General features: G+C 39.2%; 2 protein-coding genes and 1 long non-coding RNA gene across 4 annotated transcripts; 1 reads left to right on the top strand and 2 right to left on the bottom strand.

Annotated features, from left to right (window-relative positions):
* Positions 1 to 1,347: 1,347 nt before the first annotated feature.
* inpp1 (inositol polyphosphate-1-phosphatase) lies at positions 1,348 to 12,808 on the bottom strand. Of its 2 annotated transcripts, XR_014601181.1 has the most exons (7): positions 12,542 to 12,808; positions 10,832 to 11,059; positions 10,186 to 10,246; positions 9,128 to 9,328; positions 8,125 to 8,299; positions 5,922 to 6,985; positions 1,348 to 5,523 (listed from the first exon to the last, which is right to left on the bottom strand). XR_014601181.1 is itself a non-coding variant. In XM_084062827.1 (6 exons), exons 2-6 carry the CDS (start codon positions 11,033 to 11,035, stop codon positions 6,466 to 6,468), a joined length of 1,161 nt encoding a protein of 386 aa, XP_083918953.1. In that variant the 5' UTR covers positions 11,036 to 11,059; positions 12,542 to 12,808; the 3' UTR covers positions 1,348 to 6,465. The 2 variants fall into 2 exon arrangements, 1 of the variants encoding a protein (XP_083918953.1); XM_084062827.1 differs by having other exon boundaries at positions 1,348 to 6,985.
* Positions 12,809 to 15,207: 2,399 nt separating this feature from the next.
* LOC311049301 (protein S100-B-like) lies at positions 15,208 to 17,272 on the top strand. The gene is made up of 3 exons (XM_084062849.1): positions 15,208 to 15,308; positions 15,874 to 16,035; positions 16,812 to 17,272. Exons 1-3 carry the CDS (start codon positions 15,303 to 15,305, stop codon positions 16,962 to 16,964), a joined length of 321 nt encoding a protein of 106 aa, XP_083918975.1. The 5' UTR covers positions 15,208 to 15,302; the 3' UTR covers positions 16,965 to 17,272.
* A 660-nt stretch (positions 17,273 to 17,932) lies between these two features.
* Positions 17,933 to 19,291, bottom strand: LOC311049302. The gene is made up of 3 exons (XR_014601183.1): positions 19,177 to 19,291; positions 18,479 to 18,614; positions 17,933 to 18,294 (listed from the first exon to the last, which is right to left on the bottom strand). It is a non-coding gene; the product is annotated as an uncharacterized lncRNA (long non-coding RNA).
* Positions 19,292 to 23,757: the final 4,466 nt, after the last annotated feature.

Raw genomic sequence — 23,757 nt, 5'->3', positions numbered from 1 at the left:
CAAAGTTGGGTTTTGGGGTTGATTTTCGGTCTCTACGGAATGTAATTCTGAATATAAACAGAATTGTCCTTTTAAACAGGAATTAATCCTAAAATCATTTAAGGTATCATGTTAATATAATTTGAGAGGAGGAACGACTCCCATAGGCAGAAATTTGAGAATCTAATGTAATACTATTTAGAACTGGGCTATTTGGCAAAGATTATACAATCATTCTTTATTTTCATTTTTTTTAATGTAGGTAGGGTACATCTTCCTATTCATAACTGATAACAAAAATAAAGTTCCATACATTATAAAAACTCAAACAATGGTGCACACACATGCATCTTAATGGAATCAAAGGATCAAGTATAGCTCCTTGGTTAACCGTCCTTGAACATTAATATTGGACTGTCATGTACCGTATGTCATATGACATACATGATTATTTGTGGCATTTTCCCTTTGTACTCCTGAAACATAAAATAAGCACTTTGGTAAGGTTTCATAGGTTTAAAGGGACACCTTGACATTTGGCTTTTTTGTTGTGGGGGGTTTATCTCTCTTTTTTTCAGTTTCCTTAATAACCTTGAGTTCAGATTACTTGATTTGTTCCTGAAAATGTTATGAACATCACAAATCTTTTTTTCAGTTTGCTTCCACCCTTTATCTTAAGTGCCATTTGACATCAGCTGCTAGAACATAACGTGTATATATATATATACTGTACATCAGAGACACATCCTGTCAAAATGCACTACAGAAATTACAGAAGGGTGGGGGTGGTTTTCTTTATTCCATCTGTTCATGTCAACAACCCTCGTCTCGCATGGAGATTGGAAATCTCTACCTAGTACTGATACGTCTTGCAACATCTAAATTCAATGTAGGGGCTTGAACTGGATGAATACAAAAATAAATTGCAGGATTACAGAACCAACGCAAAGACTTGAGGGCGTTCCTTCATATTGGGACGTGTCAGGATTGGATTCCAACACAGTAGACATAAAAGTTGTGGCATCTAGCCCATTAATTGAATTTAGATTTCCCCAGACGTACGTGCAGTTAGGCGATCTCGATATCGTCTGGCTACACGAGACTACAACCTGCTGGTAACTTAACCCATTAAGATCTGACGCTGTTTTCTAAGAATGTCTTCTAAATCCTAACAGTTTTCTGAAAACCTTATGTTGCTATATCAGTGGTTCATAAACGATTTCATGGCAAGGACCCCCAATATTACATATATTTGGCCGCGGACCCACGTCTCAAAATTGTTTGTTCCAGGGACCCCCAGAAGCAAAGATATGAGTTAAAAAACTTTTAAAATATATATATATATTTCAAGATTTGCAAAAAAAAAAATCAAAAATAGCAGATCCTTAAGCTCATAATTTGGCACGAAGTGACGCGCTATGAGCTTGTATATCTGCTATTTTTGAAAAGCCAAAGTATAAAATAATGGTTAAAGTGGTTACAATAGATGCTTTCCCGGTTTTAATGGGTTAAGCCACATTGGGGTTTTGTTTTTCTCCTCGGTGATGCCAGGATAATGCAGAGTGCCATCCCACCAATTTGAGCCACATCTGAGTGACCATTTGCAGTTGTTGAATTTGCAAATGTTCAAAAGTTGAATTTTCTTTCCAACATTTTCTTTTTCCTGTGGTGCCGCCTGTAGGATCCAGGGCCAGGCCTCTCTGTGGTGGTGTTGAGCAATGGGTTTTTATCTCCACCCATTTCGATGCATATAATTAAAAGTATCACTTGAGTTTCATCTCCAGATGGTGCCATAACACAAGTCTTTAAAAGCCTAGTCCGCACCAAAGATTTGCAATGCAACTCGTAGCCAGTTGCAGCAGTCTTAATGCAGTTTGGCGATTCTGATGCAAGTGGATGCAGTTGCAACGTGTTGCGTTGCGAATCATTGCTGTGGACTGGACTAAGACTTTAACCACATGAACCCTAGCATCCCTAATTCTGGGGGAAAACATTCTGCGAAAACAGCAGACCTATGAGAGCTTGTAGATGGGTTATATATTCGGTAGAGAGGGAAAAAGGAGTAGTCATATAGCCTTGTGGGACTCCAGAGTCTGCTATGTATTTGTATAGAGTTTAAGTGGTTATGTCTGATTGAGTCAAGAAGTGCACGTCTCCCTCCTCTTACACATACATGCCGTAACTGTCACCTGTCCTAAAAAGTATTCTTGGTAAATGGTAAAACTCTTAAAGGCTGGTGTAATTGTATTTTTCTCCTTGTTAGCACAGCTTACAAAAAAGACACAATGCAATTATTGTCCTACTAGCAACTATGTTCCATCTTTCTAGCCAACAACAGATGCACTGTAGCTACAAGTCAGGACTGTTGTCATAATCCTCACTTTTCACTGCTAGTAATGTCATTGTTGACCCATAAGCCTCCTCTGGTCTTTGAAGTAGCCCGCCTGTTCCTCTTTAATCTGGATAGGTTAATGAATGGATGGAGAGATGTATTGTACAAATCGTAAATATAAATATGTATGCCAGAATACGCTGGATGGATCAATAATGTATTATGATTCTATAACCTACGCATTGAGGAATAAAGTCATTGAGGAATAAAGTTGTGAAAGCTTTTTCACAACTTTTACTCCTGACTCATACTTTGTCACACCAGAGTCGTGCGCCGAAAATAGCCAGTCTACAAGCTCACTATGCGTCACGGCATGTTGTGAGCTTGTAGATCTGTTTATTTTTGGACACTCGAGCATTCCTGGACACGAGCTACTGTATATCTGGTGTTGGCTAGATGGACCATACTTGTTAGCAGAAGAAATGCATTGTAATGTTGGGGTTTTTCATAAGCTAATGCTTATGAGAAAAAGAGGGAAAAAAAAGCTAAATTACGCCAGCCTCATTCTTTAATATACAGATGTGATTTATTATCACTTTACTTGGAAGGAGTTTAAAAATGTCAAGAGGTCCTTTTAAGATCCATCTATCCATTACATGTGGTTCTTGGTTCAGCATACATTGCTAAATCTAATATTTCTAGGAATATTTTACTTCCAAAAATGTTGATTTAAAAAATAAATACATATTGTTTACATGTATATCTGAAGATTAATTTCTGGAAGAGTATGATGAAGCATTTGATGACAGCTATTTTTGTGATATTGAAGTTTGATTGAAAACCACCACACAGCTTTTTTTTTAAGTTTGCACTTCTATACCAGTAAAATTGAAAGGGGTTGACTGAATTGTAGTATATGATTTGCTAAAAGGACTTTGTATCTGGTGATTAAATTAATTGAATTATAATTTTTGCTTCATTACCATGGTAAATGAGAAGGAAAAACTGGTAACAATTTATTTTCCAAGGGTCATGTCTTATCATTTTGGGGAAGCTCTTGTATCAAAGCTAGCCCACTGCATTGACATTATGTGATCAGTAATACACATTGTACCACAGCTCAAGAAATTACTCAGTTGCAATGAGTCCTTGAAGTACGGCCTAAAGTTTGAAATGTTCATCTACATTTGTTATCTTGTTTTCTTAACAGAGGTGTTGTAAGGCCAGTTTCCTTGACAAGAATTAAACATGGAAAAGACAAATAGTTTTTCATCAACATTGCACATGAAAGAAAACGTACATTTAGCCTGTTCTGGGTTTAAATCAATCACATTGTAGAAACAACAATTAGTCTGTCCATGGCTAACCGGTGACTTAAATTTTGGGGTCAGGCGTAACATTTTGGTGCTGGTCAATGTCAGTGATGTAAAGAGGTTACAACATTAAAAGCAAAATAGTGTAAATGTTTCATATTATAGTGAAATTCAAAGATTTATCAAGCATTTCAAAGTTTTTATTTTAAATGATTTATGCGCATTGAGAGGTGGTTCAATGTGTTGAGGAAATTTGAGTACGTGTCTGGGAAACTGGCTGATGGGATTTCAACTTTAGGCAGAAGTGAAGCTTCCTTTTAGACATGTCCTCTTCAGTGAGTAGCAGTTTAAAGTATAAAGCAAGTCCATGAACAATTATATCAGTTGAAGCTCCGACGGTTCATTATTTTTTTATTCTTATTTTGAACAGAATATGCAAAAGTATTGCAAAAAATATGACAATCATCAGGGTTTAATGTGCAGGACACTTAAAAAGTACATGTACCATTTTTATTAGGGAAATGGGGGTGGGGTGGGGTGGGGGGCTGCCTGGATGGCAAACTAGAGTTTTAAAATATCACTGTTTAGTTGGGTTTGTTTCCCCCGCTTTCTCTGATTTTTGAAATAAAAATGATTTCCTATATGTGCAACTTTATTGTGTTTTGTGATTTGTGTACTGGACATGATGCCTGGTTCTTTAAGTTATACTGATTTAAACATAATACAAAACTCTAAACATCAGATTATTATACGCTATGTAAAACAAACATCTTAATACTTCTGGAGCCCCGTAAGCCTGCATAGGTCCCATACCTTCAAATTTGAAGTTCATATTATTTTTTGTTACTGTAATTCTGAGTGAAGCTTTTTTACCTATAATGGCTTTTCCATTCTGTGACCTCATGATGAACTAATGGTGTTGTGGTTATGGATGGAGAGAGGGCAAGTAGGTCCTCTGCTCCTTAAAAGGACTCATTTTAGAGATGTGCAGAGACTCCTACGCAAAAAAAGTGTCAGTACATCATCACGCACCACAACGTTTCAGCCAAGCAATTTGGCCTTCCTCGCCTTAGGGCAAATTGTTTGAACTTTCCGTTTTAAACTGTTGCTTATCCTGTCTTGCACCAACGACAACTGGACGAGCACAACATTCTCGTTTTTTAACATTTTATTGTCATACTGTGTATGACAGCCCGACGAAGGTCACACGACCGAAAGCTTGCATTAAATTCTGATATCTGCAGTGTTTTGAGTGTGCAGCTGCAGTTTTTTAAAAATCTTTTACACAGTTCATCTTCAGCTCCAGAATCTCATCTTAGAAGTTTTTTAGTTGGTTAATTTCATACATTCAGTCACATACATGAAAACACAACTACATTATTCCATTGTGGTATATTTTTCTGACATTTCGCCTCGGTGCAAAACTGCAAATCCAGCTATCCATAGCTGCAGACTGCACAGGGAAGCCACGCTGTTATTGGATGCCGTCTTGTTGATTTCAAATCGTTGCTGTCGGGCAGAAAACTTTTTGTGTTTTTTCGTAAATGAATGCCCTACTTGATTATACTACCGCGTCACACAAAAGCATCAAAAGTAGCAGATCTGCAAGCTCGAAACGCAAGCTTTTACATATGCGGTTTCCACCCGACAGAGACAAATTACTAGTTACAATAAACCACTTTCAACCTGGCCTACCTATTTTGGGTATGTCATAGGTGTTGTGAGACCTACAAGCTCACAATATGTTGTGACCTTGTAGATCGGCTATTTAAAAAAAGAAAAGAAAACATTTTTTAAGTATAAAATAGGGCTTAAGTGGTAAAGATGGATAATCCACTAATATACTGTTGGGGTCCATCAAACATGGAGCAGTCATGCCACATTACCTCAAAACAGATTCTGCTGTTTTTTTTTAGTTGAGCGGTGTAGCCGCTCCTGTAAGTGGGTTTGGGACCCATCCGTGGCGAAAGTTTTTCTTTCCGTCGCGAAAATGTGTCTTTCGCTGTACTGTGATTGGCTAGCGAGACGAGACGCATGACGAAATTAATAACTCATAAATAGCACCACTCACTTAAAAAAAAATACGTTTTTTTTTTAAGTGAGCTTCCATCACTGTGATGACCACAGTTGTTTTTGAGCACCGAGCACTGCAAATATACAAGTGTCACAGCAAAGGGTCTGAATACTTATCTTTGCAGGATAAGTATTCAGGATAAGGATTGCTGTGATTGGCTAGCGAGACACATGATGAAATTGACTTAAAACTTCACTCATAAATAGCACCGCTCACTTCACACTGGGTGTGATTTTTTTTACACAATGTGAGGCAAACTGTTCAGAAGTGAAAGCTTCCAGTTCCTTCTCACAACTGTGGAAGCTTTATGTAACATGAAGAAAAACATTAAAAAGCGTAACATTGTTTATTAATGTTCACCTGACCTGGGTCATATAGTATTTTCAAATCATTTGAGTTTGTATTAATCTCCTTAAAGTACTGCAGTATGTTGACCAGAGTCACGTGGTTTATTTACCCAAACTCTTGTGATTGTCTAACCTTTCTTTTGCTAATTGTATGACCCCACTAAAACATATACTGTATATACGTATAGTACGGTAAAATATGGTCTGACCCATGTCTGATTCCTTTCTCACATTTACGATTGCATACATGTATAGTAAAATGGCACACCTTTTGCAGATAATAAAAAGTTCATTAAATTAATTGATATAAAAGACCCCTCTATACCTAAAATAGATAACATATCAGCACAACAGCTACTTCAGCTTGTGCTCAGTATATATAGATATATATTTATCGGTATATATTCACTACTAAATCAATTACAGCTTGCCTTTTAAGCCCCCTATGACATTGTGGAGTGATGTAGAGTCCAGATAGGCCACCAGACCGCCCTGGTTGGCCCAGCGGTCTGCCCCTTTACTCCCAGCGTAGGGCTTGTCATAGGTGAGTTCTGCCTGGTCGACCTCTGCTTCAGGCTGGCGCAGACATTCGGTCAGGTCCACTATGCCGCCTCCGAGGGCCCGGAGTAGAGCGTGAGGTGCACACGAGTCCCACTTAAAGGTGCTTCCTTCTGAGAGGACGTAGACGTCGGCCAAACCCTGGATCACACACAGTATCTTGTAGCCGGCTCCGGAGGCGTACATTAACCTGTCTGGGTCACCGCACAGCGGGGCCAACGCTTCCTTCACCACCTGCTTCTCGCTGGAGCTGAGGACCACCGACAGGCCGTTTCCTCCTCCTCCTCCTCCTCGGCTCCCGTCGGGTCTGTCCTTGGGCCGGGAGACTGAGCAGGCTTTGACGTTTCCACACGACACGCCCCAGAAATGCTTCCCTCTCCAGCTGTATTAAGCAAATTAATTCAAATTTTTAACCAAAGGCACTGCTGAGAATTCTGTTGAGTCAGACAGAATTCAAATGGGTATTCCTGCATGTCACAGTCAGTCACTGTGTGACTGTGTTTAGCTGTGAACTACTAAGGCAATAAGCCTCAAGAGTCCTGGGTTCAAAGTGATTTTAAGACAGGTGTGTTGTCAGGCACGATGCAGAGCAGAGTGCCTACAACCCCTTAGCTGTTCTAAATTCACTGAAAAGCACGGCCTTTTATAATACGGTTACCAAATGTCGCAACATGCAAATCATAGACATATCCCAATTTAACTTTTCTAAATAACAATTCCATTACAAGAATAATTCTACAAAGAAAGAAGTCCCCGCGACTGCCTGCACGAACCAGGAAGATTTAAAGTGACTTAAAAGATGATGTATTTGTTGTAAAACAACGAAAACGAGCGCTCCTCTAACCCTGCCGTAGAATAAACATAATCACATACATCCATGGAGTACAGTGAATATTGCAAACGAGACCTTTGCGCCGTGATACTGAAATATAAGGTCCAGGTGTTGGTTCAGAGTATTTCACCACAGGACTCAGCCAATTACAATCAAGCAACACAACCATTTTATAAAGCCTACATAATAACACTACACAATAAGTAGATGGGTAGTAGTAGGGAAATGGCATTGCATTATCTTGGGGGCGTGGAAAAATCCCATTTCTCAGACCGAACCAGAAAATCAACATAGCCGGACAGATAAGTCGAATGCAAATTCCTCTGAACACTACTGCTGGTATCTTGGATTGAACAACTCTTCATAATGAGAGTTACATCTCTGAAATGGAAGATCATTATTCTTATCAAAAGATGCTACATATACGGTAGTAAATGTTGTGACAGATTAAAGTTAAAGGGAAACTGCTGACTGTTAACCAGGTCCAAGTCCATTGTTCTAACGTGAGCAAATCAATAATATAGTGTGAGAAAAAAATACCTTGTCTTAATATGTGTACAGTATGTCTCTGCAAAATGTTGAGGTCACAAACTTATGGTGTTAAACAGGTTGTTTCAGGCTATCGCCGCAAAATTTCTATTTTATTGTGTTCATAATCACAATCCACAATTGTTGTCTTTTTCACTTACCAACCAGTAGCCGGATCCTTGTAGTTGAAAGGTTGATTGATGACGCCCATGACTGGTTCTCCTGTGGTCCTCAGATAAACCCCGATGAGAACCAAGGCACAATGCAGACCTGATGGAAACAGGTGGCTTTCGTCCAGCACCTCCTCGCGACCTTCGATATATTGGCTAGTAGCATCTAAGATAAAATAAATCACACAAAGAAAGAAAATTCACCAAACACGAAGAATTTTCGAGGATTTAATTCCTTGATCTAGAATGCACGAGAAATTTGGCTGGTCGGTGTGGTGGTCTGCAATATTAGCCACGGATGGACACAAAGACAGACAAAAATGTTGGGGACATTGACGTGGAAATCCTTGCTTACAATTTATACAATTTTAAGTCTAGCGGAATAGAAACTCTCAAAAGATCAGATAAACCTCGACTCAAGATGCAAAATCAAATGGCAATAGAAAGATGTATTTACAGCGCTGTAACATTCACACATCAGACATGTTGTTCCAGAAAGGCCCAAAGATAGACTGACTTGCTCTTCACTGACGGTCAACTCATAATCCGCTAAAGGAAAACAATAATACATTTGATGTCTTCTCCTGAGCTTGTTAGAGCTAAAACATAATTATCTCCTCTGCACAGCCATTAAAACAAAGGGACCACTGACTTGCTGGCAGCTGTGACCTGCCGACCTGAACTCCCTTTTCCGGCCTTATCAACAGAGAGGCTCTGGTCTCTGCTCTCAAACTCAAACTAGCAACACAGACTAAATTCAGACTAAATTCGCTTCATCAACATACATACATACAGTACAATACATCATACATATATATATACTGAAAGATGAACACTCTTCTAAACATCGCCCCTTAGTTGCGGCGCCATGAAAAACATTTTAAAAGATGTGTGGTATAGTATATTCAGTTCTGCTTTCAACAGCATAATGAAAGTGTGTTTCCTGGAAAATAAGTATAACTCTATTGCAGCTAAGAGATTATACAGCATTTACCAATGGGATCAATCCAGATGCCGATCTCAGAGGGGCTAAAGGGCACGCTAAGACCCTCGGGTCCTGTGTCACTTGTCACTGCGTCTTGGTGGATGGCCCGTGCCAGGAGAGATGCTGCCATTTTGTCACCGTCCAGTACTGTGGCCAGGAGCGCTGCTGTCTCCACCTCCGTCGCACATACGGTCACTATCACACTCTCTCCTAATTGAGTGTGTGTGCGAGAGAGAGAGAGAGAGAGAGAGAGAGAGAGAGAGAGAGAGAGAGAGAGAGAGAGAGAGAGAGAGAGAGAGAGAGAGAGAGAGAGAGAGAGAGAGAGAGAGAGAGAGAGAGAGAGAGAGAGAGAGAGACCTAAGACAACGTTTATGCAGCTCGACTCTTTTTTTTTTTATCTAGGCTAAAAACCCATGTGTTGTAAACTCATTTTTTTGCTGATCTGTACTTTTTTTCAGCTGTGCACTGTCACATGGTAAATGTTTGACCCCTTGGGGTGATGTTGCACTATAAATAAATAAAAACGGAACTGAAACTGACACAGTAAGATATCTTGACATGTCTGGGATAAGTAAACCAAGTCACTGATCCAGCTTCAACCAATCATGCGGCTTGTTATACAACTTTGAGTGCAGAGTGCAATACAATTATTATTTTTTAAATGACGGTGTACATTACCATCTTGTCTTGCAGTTGCACCGGCATGATAAACGAGATTGAATGTTTACATTTTGTCATTCAACACAAGCATATTCTCCATACTGACTTTGAGCTATTTAGAGCTAGCAGGCGTTCCAGCTTAATCGTCAAAGCGGGCTAGACGAGGGAACACTTGAAGATAAGAAATCAAAAGTTTGCTGTTGTTACAGGACTCGGATATCTATTGAAAATACTTATGAATTAACACAGACAATGTGTAATGGTAACCTCAACACTCATTTGTCATTTCACTTCTAAAGTATTACATAGGCCTGAGCTTTACATTCTCGAGGTTCAAGTGCAGACTCGTCACTGTCAACTAAGCATTTTGAAAGTATAAAAGGATGAAAGTGTAAGAAAGTAATTACCAAGCCCATTTTCAAACTTGTTGGACTCCTCTCCCTGTATGAAGTCAGTCATTTCAGGGAACTGAACAGAAGAAGGGTAGGGCAGGAGATTAATACAAATCCACTTCACATATTACATCAAGAACAACTGTCCAATATTCTTTTGCGAGAGCCCCTATAAGGCAGTGGTTCTCAAAACATCTTCATGTCAAGGACGATACGCATTTTGGCTGCGGACCCCCAGTTGAAGAGATATTGTGCCAGGGACCCCCGTTAGATTTGTCAAAATTTTTAGCACATCTACAAGCTTAGATCACATCGTAGATCGTAGGTTCTCAAAGTGAGGTCCAGGGGCTCTGAGGGGTCCTTGAGGGGGTTCTAAATTGACCATTACAAGTCTGTAACTCCACCAACTCCACCAAATGGAACCAAATGGACCCGTTCCATTTGTATACTGTCAGGGTTAAGGGGAGTCCTTGAAATGTTTAAGTTTGAGAACCACTGTCGTAGATAATCTATTTTCCAATAACCCAAATATAAAATAGGGCTTACGTTTTTTTTTTTACTGATCCTCATTTTAATGGGGACCCCCTCAACAAACAACCCCTGGGGGTCCCCGGACTGACCCCACTTTTTGAGAACCAGTGCTATATAAGACTAAACTAACCTGGGCTCCAACATCATGACGGATCATCTCTTGGATCACCACGTCAGCCAGGGTCTTGAAGTCCTGGACAAACTTCTTGTTTTTATCATCTCCGGTCTTCTCCTGAACCAGCAGCTGGAAGAGGAGGGCCTCCTGCCTGCAGACCCGGGCCACGTTAGCTGCTTTCTCAGCCACTTGAAGCAGCAGCCGGAGTACATCAGCCATGATGGAGATGAAGAGGAGAGGGGGCTGGAGGAGAGGAAGAGAGACAGTGGTGGAAAAAGTACTCAGAACAAAAGTATAGGCATCAAAATATACTTAATACCAAAAGTAACGCGTGAGCGTTACTTTTGGCTTGTAGATACTTTTGGCTTGTAGATCTGCTATTTTCAAATAGCCAAAGTTTAAATAGGGCTGAAGTGGTTAATGCACACACACACACACACTCACTCACTCACTCACTCACTCACTCACTCACTCACACACACACACACACACACACACACACACACACACACACACACACACACACACACACACACACACACACACACACACACACACACACACACACACACACACACACACACACACACACACACACACACACACACACACACACACACACACACACACAGGGGAGAAAGAGGGACAGACAGAGATTGTCAGTATTCATTATCTTTAGGCATTAGGCACTGATCTAATTATAGCATGAAAAACGAAAATAGGCCATTTCTGAGATGAAAGGGTGTTGGTGGAGAGAGAAATGACCTGGCTATAATACAAATAGGACAGCATTATATAGTTTATAACTTTATAGTTATTACTACACTATAACGTTATTTTCGTGCCAGTTTACTGATCATGATAGCTGTAGTATACAACCCTCGTAGACGTATTTATTCATAAATACGTCTACGAGAGTTGTATACTACAGCTATGATCATGACATAAATAACGCCCAAAAGAATCAGGGGTGTATTTACTGTATTATTAGCTCTGGTCCACAGCGTTAGAAGGAGTTCTCCTTGACCCTATGGGACTTTAGAGCCTTTGCGCACGCACCACGGGCTGCGCAGCCTCTCGTCTTTAGTCAAAATAAAAAATACGCTTTCGCTACTCACCAAAACAAACACGGTTTTATGGAGTTGAAAGCCTAATCTACATAGTGGGAACACCCTGAGCCCCCCACCTCACGTCTAAAATACACTTTTTGGGCCATAAAAGACAATATTTCACCGGAAAGAAAAATCTGGTCAATAGAAGAATTCCATTGACCAGATCTGTAGGGGGCGCAGCGGAGCAAACAAAAACCTTTTCTCCTTCTGGTGAAATATTTTCTTTTCTGGCCAAAAAGTGCATTTTAGACGTGAGGTGGGGGGGCTCAGAGTGTTCCCACTAAGTAGAGTAGGCTTTCAACTCAATAAAACCATCTTTGTTATGGTGAAAAGCGAAAGTGCATGTTTTATTTTGACTACAGACGAGAGGCTGCGCAGCCTGCGCTGCCGCGGGTGCGAGGGGAAAGGGTGGAAAGTACCATAGCGTTAAAGGAGAACTCCTTCTGGACCAGAGCTAGGGTGTATTTACTGTATTATTATATACTTCCTGTGGTGGAAACAACAACACCGCTGCATAATGACAATCTAACATGACGAGAAGAACAGGAAGGCTTGTCTGTGAGGCTTATGGGGAAATACTGGACAAATAACATGCAAAACTCTTCTTTCTTACCCGAAAAGATCCTGTAGCTGCAGATCTGTTCTGTTCCTGGTCTGTAGCAGCCTGTGTGTGTGTGTGTGTGTGTGTGTGTGTGTGTGTGTGTGTGTGTGTGTGTGTGTGTGGGAAGAAGCGCTACTTCCTCTATCCCCAGCAGCTGCGCGGTAAACAGGCGTCACCCGACACCCCAACAACAGTATAATTTTATACAATGTAAATACAGTAATAGTGTGATATAAATTCTTCTGGTTTCATGACGTCACAGGGTGAGTTTCCTCTCGGAAGGAAGGGCGTTACGTTTTCCTACAAGGTCGAGGAGGGGGCGGGGCGGGTCTTAAAGGTACAGTGACACCGCTGTACACGTCATCGCTCACCAAACATGATACTTCATTGATAAAAATAAAAAAAGTAGTGTCCCCTGGGGTGGGAAGGGACTCCCTGGTTCTGTGATTGATTTCTCAAGCTTTTTCCATTTCAAGCACCGCCAGTTTGATATGCATTAGGCTAAGAACCCCCATATAAATTATTTGTTTTAAATAATCGACACTGTAATAATTTGATTCACTGTGTAATAATCTAAACTGTATTATTTCACTCTGAGAGTGTACAAATGGAAGAAGCACCTGTTGTACCCGTCTGTCTGTGTCCCTTTTGTGCCCATATATGAAGGTCTTTGTATCTGTCTGACTACCTCTGTCCCTTTTATTCCCAAGGAGATCCATGATGTCATCAGTATGCCCATATATTGGTATACCCATATATGGGCATAACCTTCTGGAGAAATGTATTATGCTAATGAGAAAAACACCTAATATGCCATACTTGATTTTTGATTTGATTTTTATATACTGTATATATTTTGTTTGACATGTTATAATTCCTACAAGATTTGGTGTGAATCAGACAAACGGCATAGAAGTTGTGGCCTTTTGTTTTGAGCATATTGGATTCTCATATTGAACTTTAATAATAGCGTCCCCCTGAGGCCCACCACGTTTATATTTTGTTGAGCATCAGTAAATTGGTCTAACTACCTATTTGGTGTTGGATATATGAAATGATATTATGTTAAAGGTCATGCCCACTTCATCAACTTCTCTCCAACTTCAAACTTAGATTGATGGGGCCTGGACCATGCATGTGTGCATTGCAGACCTATGTAAAATTCTATAGAACCATTAGGAGAAACACACTTTTGAATTTTATGGCACCCCTGTGCCTGTGGACAATTTTGGATGTGCTTTGGCAGCCATTAGGCCAGTATCGAGTTTCTCAGTTATGGCCATTTATGTGACAGAGGCCACGCCCAGTCTCAAATAAATTGGCCACTTATTGGCACTTGCTATTGTCTGATATCGCTGGTTTATTGTTAACAAGAACATACCATATACACTGAACACCCTACGCTAAAATAGTAGTAGGCTACGGGGTACAAAATACCATTTTGTAGTCTTTGGACATAATCTGACCCCTGAATCGGTCAGGAGAATGATTGTTTAATGAAATGCCAATTGTAGTATTTATTCCAGTGTTTGACTGTGTCAGGAATCCTCACTAGACCTGCCCTTGTGTTCACTCCCCCTAGCTAATTGTCTACTCCTCACAGGTTGCTACTCACCTGCTGTGTGTTTCTGTGATTAGTTTGAGGGTATATATTTCAGTGTGCTTCTACATTATCATTTGTCAGTTTGTCTTAGTAATGCCTGTCTTCTGTTCCAGCCTGAACCACCACCCTTTACCTGTTTTGCTCCTGGACTAAGACGTTGACTGTCTGTTTTTGGATTTAATCTTTGCCTTGCCCTTGCCTGCCTTGTTTGCTGTTTTTTGGTGACATACCTCTGGTATTGTTTTTTGTTCTGTTTATTGGGAATTAAGTAAAGTAACTGAGTTAACTTCATTCTGCCTCTTGCTTGCTGTTTTTCTGCATTTGAGTCCTCCTGAATATTCTGACAGACTGAGTCCTCTTCATTAATATTTCTGCTATAGATGTGAGATGTTTTTTGTTTTGTTTATTTATTTTTTTTACACATGTGGCCTACATTGAAATTGGAATGTTTGACAGCATCATATCCTGGATGGTTACTAATACTAACTAACCCTAAACTAGGAAAAATAAATACATATACTGGTTAGCTCTCAATCATGCATAATAACAAATGTTATATGCATGCTTAGTAAAAGGAGACAATTGTTGAGTGGATGAAGCCATGTGGGAATCGGAAGGTTCTACATGTCGAAGTGTCCCTGAGCAAGACACTGCTAACAGCTCTACCGTGCACAGCTGAGCCATCTGAGCAGGTATCTCCTGAGTAAATGCAGAAAAGTAAATTCCCCTCCACCGGGGACCAGACCAGTAAAGACCCCTAAAACACAATACTGTACTTAATTACAGTAGCCTGTTAATATATTGAGTGGGAATCTCAACATCCATCCAAGATAAGGATCACACACAAACACATGCATGTATCAGCATGTGTTGACATGCACGTTTAGGAACAGTGCATTGCATTAGGCTAGACAAAATGCAGAAACCTGACCCTAACAAGAGTGACAGATTTTAAAAGCAAATTATGGGTTTCCGTCCTATTACCACTGGCATCCATTAGGCATGCATACACTAAGCATCACAGTGCTTTCGTGCGGTTGATCAATAGAATTTAATGTTCACAGCACTGGGCGAGGCAAGGGACGCACTGCTAGATAACTGTTCATCATTATTGCTCACTGCAACGCTGCCTTAAACATCGTTGCACACAAGAGAGAGGAGTCCGTCAAGATGAAGGTAAAAAAAAAGATATTGTCTGATGCATTGTGCTTGAGTTGACCATCTGTTCTTCTATGATAATATACCTTTTTTGCTGTTTTATAGTATGTGCCTGTTCTACTTTGTACATATAGTGTTTTATATTTGTTGATGATATTTTAATTGTTTATTATTATATTATTTGTATGCTTTGTTGATGAACTGAATACATAGAACCACAATGGAAACAAGTCCCCAGGACTTTTTTGTGTTATCCTTTTAGCTCAAATGTCTGACTGTACCTTGTGCTGTTTACATTTTTGTCTAAAGTATTCAATCAATCAATCAACAACTGTACTATACTTTACATACATTATGTTTAAAAAAAGGCTTAAAATACTCAGTTATCAATGGTGAAAGAACTGCTTAATCTATCCGTGCCAGAAACAGCAGATCTCCAGGCTCACAACGCGATGTTGTGAGCTTTGTAGATCAGCTATTTTTGTTGTATGACGAAGTATGGATTAAGATGATGACTTGTATGATCAGATTATGTATGATTCATTGTGTGTGAATTTCTTTTCTTTCTTTTTTCTTTTTACAGAAGTCAGAAAAAAGTCAGAAGGCGGAAAGTAGTGTGTCAGACTTGGAGAGTTCTATGGTCACCGTGATTCACGTGTTCCACAAATATACCGGCCACAAGTGCAAGCTGAAGAAAGCTGAGTTGAAAGATCTTATTAATAATGAAATGAGTCACTTTATAAAGGTAAGCAAGCATATCGTCGCTGTCGGGCAGAAACCTTGTATCTCCATATTTCAACTTTTTTCCCCCCGTAAATTAATGCCTATACTTCATCATACTGCAGTGTCACACAACATTTTTGAATGTTTTAGGAGAAAGTCAAAGTGGTTAAGTCTGTCTGTGGGTTTTATACATTTCAAATCCAAAGAAAAGTATGAACATGTATTATGGACTTTGTATTATATGAATTAAACTACCAGAAATGGGTGCTCATAGATGATCTGTCATTCTCTGTGCATTCACTCTGAACAAGCCACTGCAGCATCAATGTAAACAAGTAATTTCTCCTTTGGGATCACTAAAAATCCTCCTTTTTTCCCTCTTTCTCAAGATATCTTTATTACTATTATGCATTGCTTTTTAAAGTGGGTGCCTGCAGCCTTTATGCTTTAGTTCTACATAAAATGCCTCATTCAGACAGGTTGAGTGTGGAAGCTCAGAAAAATCGACATTGCTCCAAAAGACAATTCCATCCCAAATTACACAGATCATGGGTGTGTTCAAAATGAAGCATTCTTATTGATTTATACTTTGTCGTACAATGTTAAAATAGCCGACTGAAATAGACAATCTACAAGCTCATTTTGTTGAGCTTTTTTTGAACATCTCCGCCTATGACGACATTCGCAAAATAGTTACACCAGGTAGAAAGTGATTAATGGTACAGCCTTTTATAATAGCTTTACAATACGCTGAAACGGTTGCATCCTCTTACAAGTGCTTTTTTTTATCCTGAACAGAAGATCCAAGATACGGAAACCCTGGACGAGCTCTTTGCAGACCTGGACCAGAATGGAGACTTGGAAATCGACTTCCAAGAGTTCATTGCTCTAATTGCCATGGTCACTTCAGCATGCCACACCCTCTTCCCCCCACATCACCATTCCGATTAGTGACATGATCCATACATTAAACATCATGTAAATTATTATTAATTCAACACTGCATCAGAACCCACATGCTACTTGTCAGCTAGAACATTAGATGAAATGCGACTTGAATGTACATGATTGGAATGGACATCCTTGCATATATAAATACATTGAGAATAAAATGCATCATATGCAACATACGAACGTCTTCTGAATATATATATGAATATGCAGTTTCTTTCTTAGTTTGTTCTAATTTGAATCACTGGGTGTATAGTATACTATAATAATTGCAAGGACATGACACTAAACTGGACAATGTTGTGATATATGGATGAAAAAAGTGTCAATATAAATAAAACGTATCAACAAAGGACTACACCGGAATACTTTAGCTATATTTAGCTGTATTGTTTCCTGGCAGTACCCTTCACAGACAGAAGAGTACTGTACACTACTAACTACGGTATAGATAGATTTCTTTCTGAGAATTGGTGACACACATACAGTACTCAGCAGGCCATTTCCGCCACTGAATGCAATAAAAAAAGGTTTGAAATTGTGAGTTCTGTTCTCGCAATTCTGACTTTCTGTCTTAGAGTTTTCTTCTTCCAAGACACCGTCCCCTTACAAGCGAGGTCCAATATAGGGGGGGAAGACACAGATGGCTAGCCTGGTAAACCCTCCCTCCGGAAATCTCATTTCGATTTGATTTCAGGAGTGAAATCAAATCGAAATGAGATTTCCGGAGGGAGGGTTTACCAGGCTAACAGATGGCACCCACTCTTTGTCAAACCAAATGCTTACTTATTATTATTATTAATTAAACAAGACACCAATATGTCATGACCTTGCCCATAAGGCAATGACAAAAAGGAGGAAGGAAGACAGGATTTAAAGTGCGAAAGTAATAATACATTTATTTACAAAATTACAATAAACTGAAATAAACAACAGAGAATCCTAGAGAGGTGTGTTAGTCAGTAAAATCTGTGTTCAATGGCTGTGTGTGTGATAAATGTAATGTGAGGCGATGGCCTGGTGTAGAAATAAATTAACCAAAGGGCATTGCCAAAGAAAACAAATGTTCTTCTGTCATCAGGGAGAGCCTCCCAGACTGGCAAACTGAGGAGTTTAGGGGCCCATCACACCGGACACTGTTTGTTACAGTAGGCTGAAAAACACAGGGTGTGCGCACCACCCTTTTTGTGCACAGAGGAGTTCTCTCAATCAAGAAAGAGATTGTTACATCACCCTCTTAAATTGCATTCCATAAATTTCAATATTTTCTTCCATGAATCTTCCTGGGCAGCAGCATGGGACGCAGGGTGTCCTCCCCAGACAGTGAGCACTACAATTAAGACAATACCGGTAGTTTAAATGCTATTGAGTATAACTTTCCATGCCAGTAAAAAAATCTATATTATTCAAAATGAATTCATTATATTCAGAAGAAAATGTTTAATTGTGAAGATGATAAATTCACAATGGAATCTAGACAGGAAGTAGAAAAACAGGTGAGTGAAAAAACATACGTCTTTTAGGTTTGTTGACCCATGTGGATATCCTTGTGTTTGGGGTATAAGGAGGCTCAATGAGGTGACCAGCACCGGGGTAGGACAAGCATGTGAACAGGTGGGCTCTACCAGCAGCCTTCAGGGTCTCCTCCATCTGAAGACAAACAAAACAAGCTATTTCGCCCAATTCACACCAGCAGCGTCTAAGCCAGGCCATGAGGCACAAAATGCAATGTCCAGGGTTGTGATTGAAAGCCTGTCACCGTGTGTCAACATACTGTATGTGTCTGCTGTTGAGGTGAAGGAACCTCGAGAAGCAGATTTTGAAAACTAAAATTTAAGCTAGCAGATGTAGATGTGAAATGAATCAATGTTGAGCAACTACATGACCTATTGGCTAAAATGAATAAGTGTAAAACGGTAGGTTGTTCACAAACATGCTGCGAGACACGAGCAACAGGTCAGGTACTAGCCTCTACTTCTACTCCGTGTCTGTCAGCTCTCCTGTCTGGGCAGAGCTTATACAGCCTTTTAAAATCAAGACAAGTGAAACACTTAATACACAGGAGGAAAGGACCATAATTTGCAGAATAATGGAGTACACACATTCTAGACAATCTAGAGGGATGTGGTACTTTGCATATCTAAAAATCAAAATAGTCTTTTTTTAATTGAGAGATTTGTGATAAGACAGATGAAAGAAGTAACTACTGTACCTCAGTTGCATTTTCTATACTTGAAGCGTTCTGGTCATCTTCACCCACGATGCACAGCAAGGGGCAAGCCAAGTTTTCAAACTGCATACACGAGCACACACACAACATTGGTCAGTTTGTTTTAGAAATGTAAAATAGTATACTGTACACAGTATATAAACCCAAACAACAAAAGACTAATCATCAGGCAGCCTATTATAAAACTACTACTGTGAAAGTTCAAGTTGTAAGTCTAAGTTGTCTGTCTGTCTGTGGTGGGCGGGGGTGGGTGGATTATGCCCAAATATGGACATGCCCGACGTCAGCACAAATTAAGACCAGAACTCAATCAGCAAGAGAGAGCGAGAGAGAGAGAGAGAGAGAGAGGGAGAGAGACAGAGAGGAAGAGAGGGAGGGTGGAGAGAGGAGGGAGAGAGGGGGATAGAGAGAGGGATGGAGGTTGTCTGTGACTTCAGACCATAGCTTGATCAGCAAGAGAGAGAGAGAGAGAGAGAGTAAGAGAGATAGTGATAGAGATATATAGAAAGAGAGAGGGACAGGGATAGAGATAGGGGGATGGGGAGGGAGAGAGGGAAAGCCTAACCCGGTACTTAAATCTGAATACCCTGATTGACACGTTGCGAAGTGGCACACTGTCAGCCAGCTGCGTAGGGTGGAATAACATTTTTACTGGGCCAATTAGAATCTCGGGCACACATCAAAATATTAAGTCAGGTGTCTTTAATATTGACAGGTGTCGCAATGTCACACACACACACTGTTAAAGTAGGTTTTTTCCCTATCACCCAGATATATAGATATCGATACATGGCAGTACATCACATCGATATTTATATAAGTATTAGAACATTTTCATAAAAGGCGATAAAGAAAACCAGACAGGACACAGGCAGCCATTGGATGTAATGAAATATCTTGTATTCAGACAGAGAGAGAATGGAAGGTTACAGTATCACAGGGTAGGCATCATCGGTCGTCGTCTCTCTCTGCCATTAAACAGAGAAAGCACTGGTCTTTAACAGCGTCCAGTAACATAAACATATGACATCATTGAAGATACATCAAGCGTCCAGCCGTCAGAGGAGTAGTCCTGCTATTGGTGGATCGTGATGAGTACGTCATCGTCAGATGATGATGAGGATGGTAGATGATGAAGATGATGATGATGGTGTGAGTTTATCTTTGAACAAACAGCGTCGACATGTCTCGAACAACACGTTAGCCTCGGCTCTGACCTGTCTGGTCAGAGGTAACTTCGTGACACTGCGAGAAGGGTTATGCATTTGGAGCAGAACACCGAGATATGGTGTTCTTAAAACAATAGATAACCACAGAAAGGCCTGTAACTAATTTGACCTTGCATAGACAGAGACAGGAGAAATAGGGAGAATAGAGTACATGACAGAATTTAGGCCAAAATGACAGCATTATATTAATTTGACATTTAAAGCAGGTTTAAGACATTAGACAAATTATGATTAATCAAAATATATCTATCAAGCCTACCTCTTGATCATGATTTGGATAGGGTCAAAGGGCAAGCTGATTGTACCTTGTGACATTATTCAAACCAAACCAGACACAGACAGGCTTACAGTGACTAAGTAAGGACACAGAGATTTCAAATGACCTAAAGGGCAAATGGATTGGAAGTACAAATATATTTTAAGGACTGTATAATTTAAATCGAATTGTAGATTAATAAACCTTACATTGTGACAAAGTGGCTTAATGCCTTTGAAAAAATAAATAAATGGTTAGTTACGTATTTAATATATATATAGATATATATTATTTAAAAAAATGTAAGGGGTTGTATAAGTTATCAACAGATATTACTTTGAAAGGACTGTATATAATGGTTATTCATTCAAGTAGGAAGTAAAACAGGGTTATATTTCATGAGATTTCGAGACACATACGACAAAGTTTTTCCCGGGTATTACCTAGTGGAGTCGTGTCTAGCTCTCCACCTGCAGCGTTCAGCAACAGCTGATTAACAATTCACATCTCCACTAACAAATAATTTTATTATAATTCAAAAATCTCAGCTAATGTACCGTTCCAAACAAATCTTTTCAAAATATGTTTGGATGTAATCAATTTTTTAGCACCTGTTATTGACCCATAGCCCGTTTTGGTTGATAGAGTGAGGGAGAATTGACCAGGCTGACAAGTTTTTGAAATTGGACTTTGACAAGACACCTACGTAACTGATCAAAGACGATTCTGGACAATTCAGATAAGAGAATGACCCCTCCTCGTGTTGAGCTGGTCCAGATACTTTAACAAGTTTTTAAGTATTTAAAATGAAACGGTACACTTCTGACCTGTACTTTTACTTGTTGGTAGTAGGGCTGTGTCTAGCCTTCCACCTGCGGCCTTTAGCAACAGTTGATTAACCATTCACATCCCCACTAACAAATAACTTTACTTTATTTAGGGAAAAACTCAGTGGAATGGCCCCAAAACCCAGGAAATACTTCCCGAATGTAATACTTCCCCATTGCATGTATATGGGGTTTATTTTGGTAGGAGGAATCATGTTAATGGATTAAGTAAGTACAACCTGAGTAAATACAAACTGTTTGTGTAATTTTCAAATGTTTTCAATCTAAGTATATTCAGCCAATCAAATCAATTATTCATCTACAAATCTCTCCCCTTGTCACATTCAATGGGTAATGGATGTGACATGGAAAAGAAACAAATCAGATTAAAACACAATGGGAACATGAAAATGTAAAAGAAAATATGGAAATACTTATTTGAGGTTCTATTCTGAAGGGTACATTCATTTCCACCGAGCTTAGGACAACTGTGAAAATGAATGACTCTTCACTGATTTATTCTTTTATCCTTCATCTAAACTAAAAACAAACAAATGCATTCCAGGATTCGTATTAATATGTAAATCAGTTGTGGGGTTGTACCCCACTTACCTCCTAGGTCTATTTACAGCACAATACGAATTGGCCTGGAACGTGAGGCATACTGTGTTTTGTTCTGAAAATAGACAAACAAAAAAAATGACAGTACAAAAGAAAACAAATAAAGAAATACATATATTCATATATCTATATACATATATATAATAATTTTAAACCTTCCAATACCCTCAGATACCCATAACCATACATGGCGTTACATCATATGGATATAGTATATATGAAAGAATTATGATTAAAATGTTTAAAATTAAAATATAACAATGACAAAATTAAAATAAACATATTCGTTGCGAAGAGTTAGAGTTAGATAAAGTACATCAAAATAAATTGAAAAGAAAACACAGACTTTGGAAAAAAATAAAATAGCAGATCTACACGTTTAGTTAAAAATGATCAAATATCTTTAAAACTTTGAAATAATTCTTCTTATTCATCATTAAAATGTTTCCAAAGAATAGTATAAAGAATATTATAATATTGTAATGTATTTAATCTAATATTTACTGATAAGTATTGAATGTAATGGAATCTGTAGAAGTGACCCTGATAAGTATTGAATGTAATGGAATCTGTAGAAGTGACCCTGATAAGTATTGAATGTAATGGAATCTGTAGAAGTGACGTGGTAAAGTGACGTGACAGGGAAGCTGATACTTCCTGTTGAATGAATTCTGGGTAATTGAGTCAAATGGAGTGTAAGAGAGACCATTAAAGAAAATCCAAAAAAATTAGAACTTATTATTTAAGGAATATGTCTATATAGACATATCCATACATGTGGCGAGGGAGGGAACTAGAACGGTCAAAATATGGTTACAGAGGTCTGAGTTTAAGATATACAATGAAACCACAGAAAATAATCAGCATTCCTGGGTTGAGTTTATTAGTCGACTTAGTCTGTCTAGCAGACGAATGAGCTCTTGTGATTGCTTAAATCAACCATTTTTATCGATTAATGGTCTACCACACGTACAATAATTTATGAAAAACATATCCCCGAAAATCAATAATTTGTGAATGCAAGTCGACCAATATTCATAATCCTACAGAGTAAAATAGATATATTAGTTCTCGTGACAAACATTAACACAAAATTAATTTACGCGAATGACGAGGGGTCGCACACTTATCTATACTTGATCACCCTCCCCTGGTGTGAGACCAGCATAATGATTTATACATGTACCCAAAACGTTCTCATCGAACACCCCAAGTTTGGATCGGGGGTTATTCTAGATGATATGATCAGAGGTACACCATAAATCCATATACATATATACATACATACAGGGCGGAACCTAGCAAGTATCTATATATAAATAAAGAACTGGAAATATTCAGAAATGAGAATATCCAGCTGCTTAGTCAAACACCAGTGTAAAAAATATGGAGGATGTCCAGTACAGATCGTGTGCGGTTAATATAACCTTCTTACGTCATTATCCTACACTTTTCCATAGCACAAGAGGGCTGCTCCCACAAAAAATTACCCTGAGCATGTCAGTCAACAACTTGTCAACACATTAACAGCACAAAAGCAACTACGAGCAGCCTAAATGTTTACCGCGGAGAGGAAGGAAGAGAAAAAAAGAGAGAGAGAGAGATGGAGAGATGGAGAGAGAGAGAGATA

This window comes from Gymnoscopelus microlampas (genome assembly GCF_963454915.1).
Source record: "Gymnoscopelus microlampas genome assembly, chromosome: 7".
NCBI classification, from domain to species: Eukaryota; Metazoa; Chordata; class Actinopteri; order Myctophiformes; family Myctophidae; genus Gymnoscopelus; species Gymnoscopelus microlampas.
This window is presented reverse-complemented; position numbering and strand designations above follow the sequence as displayed.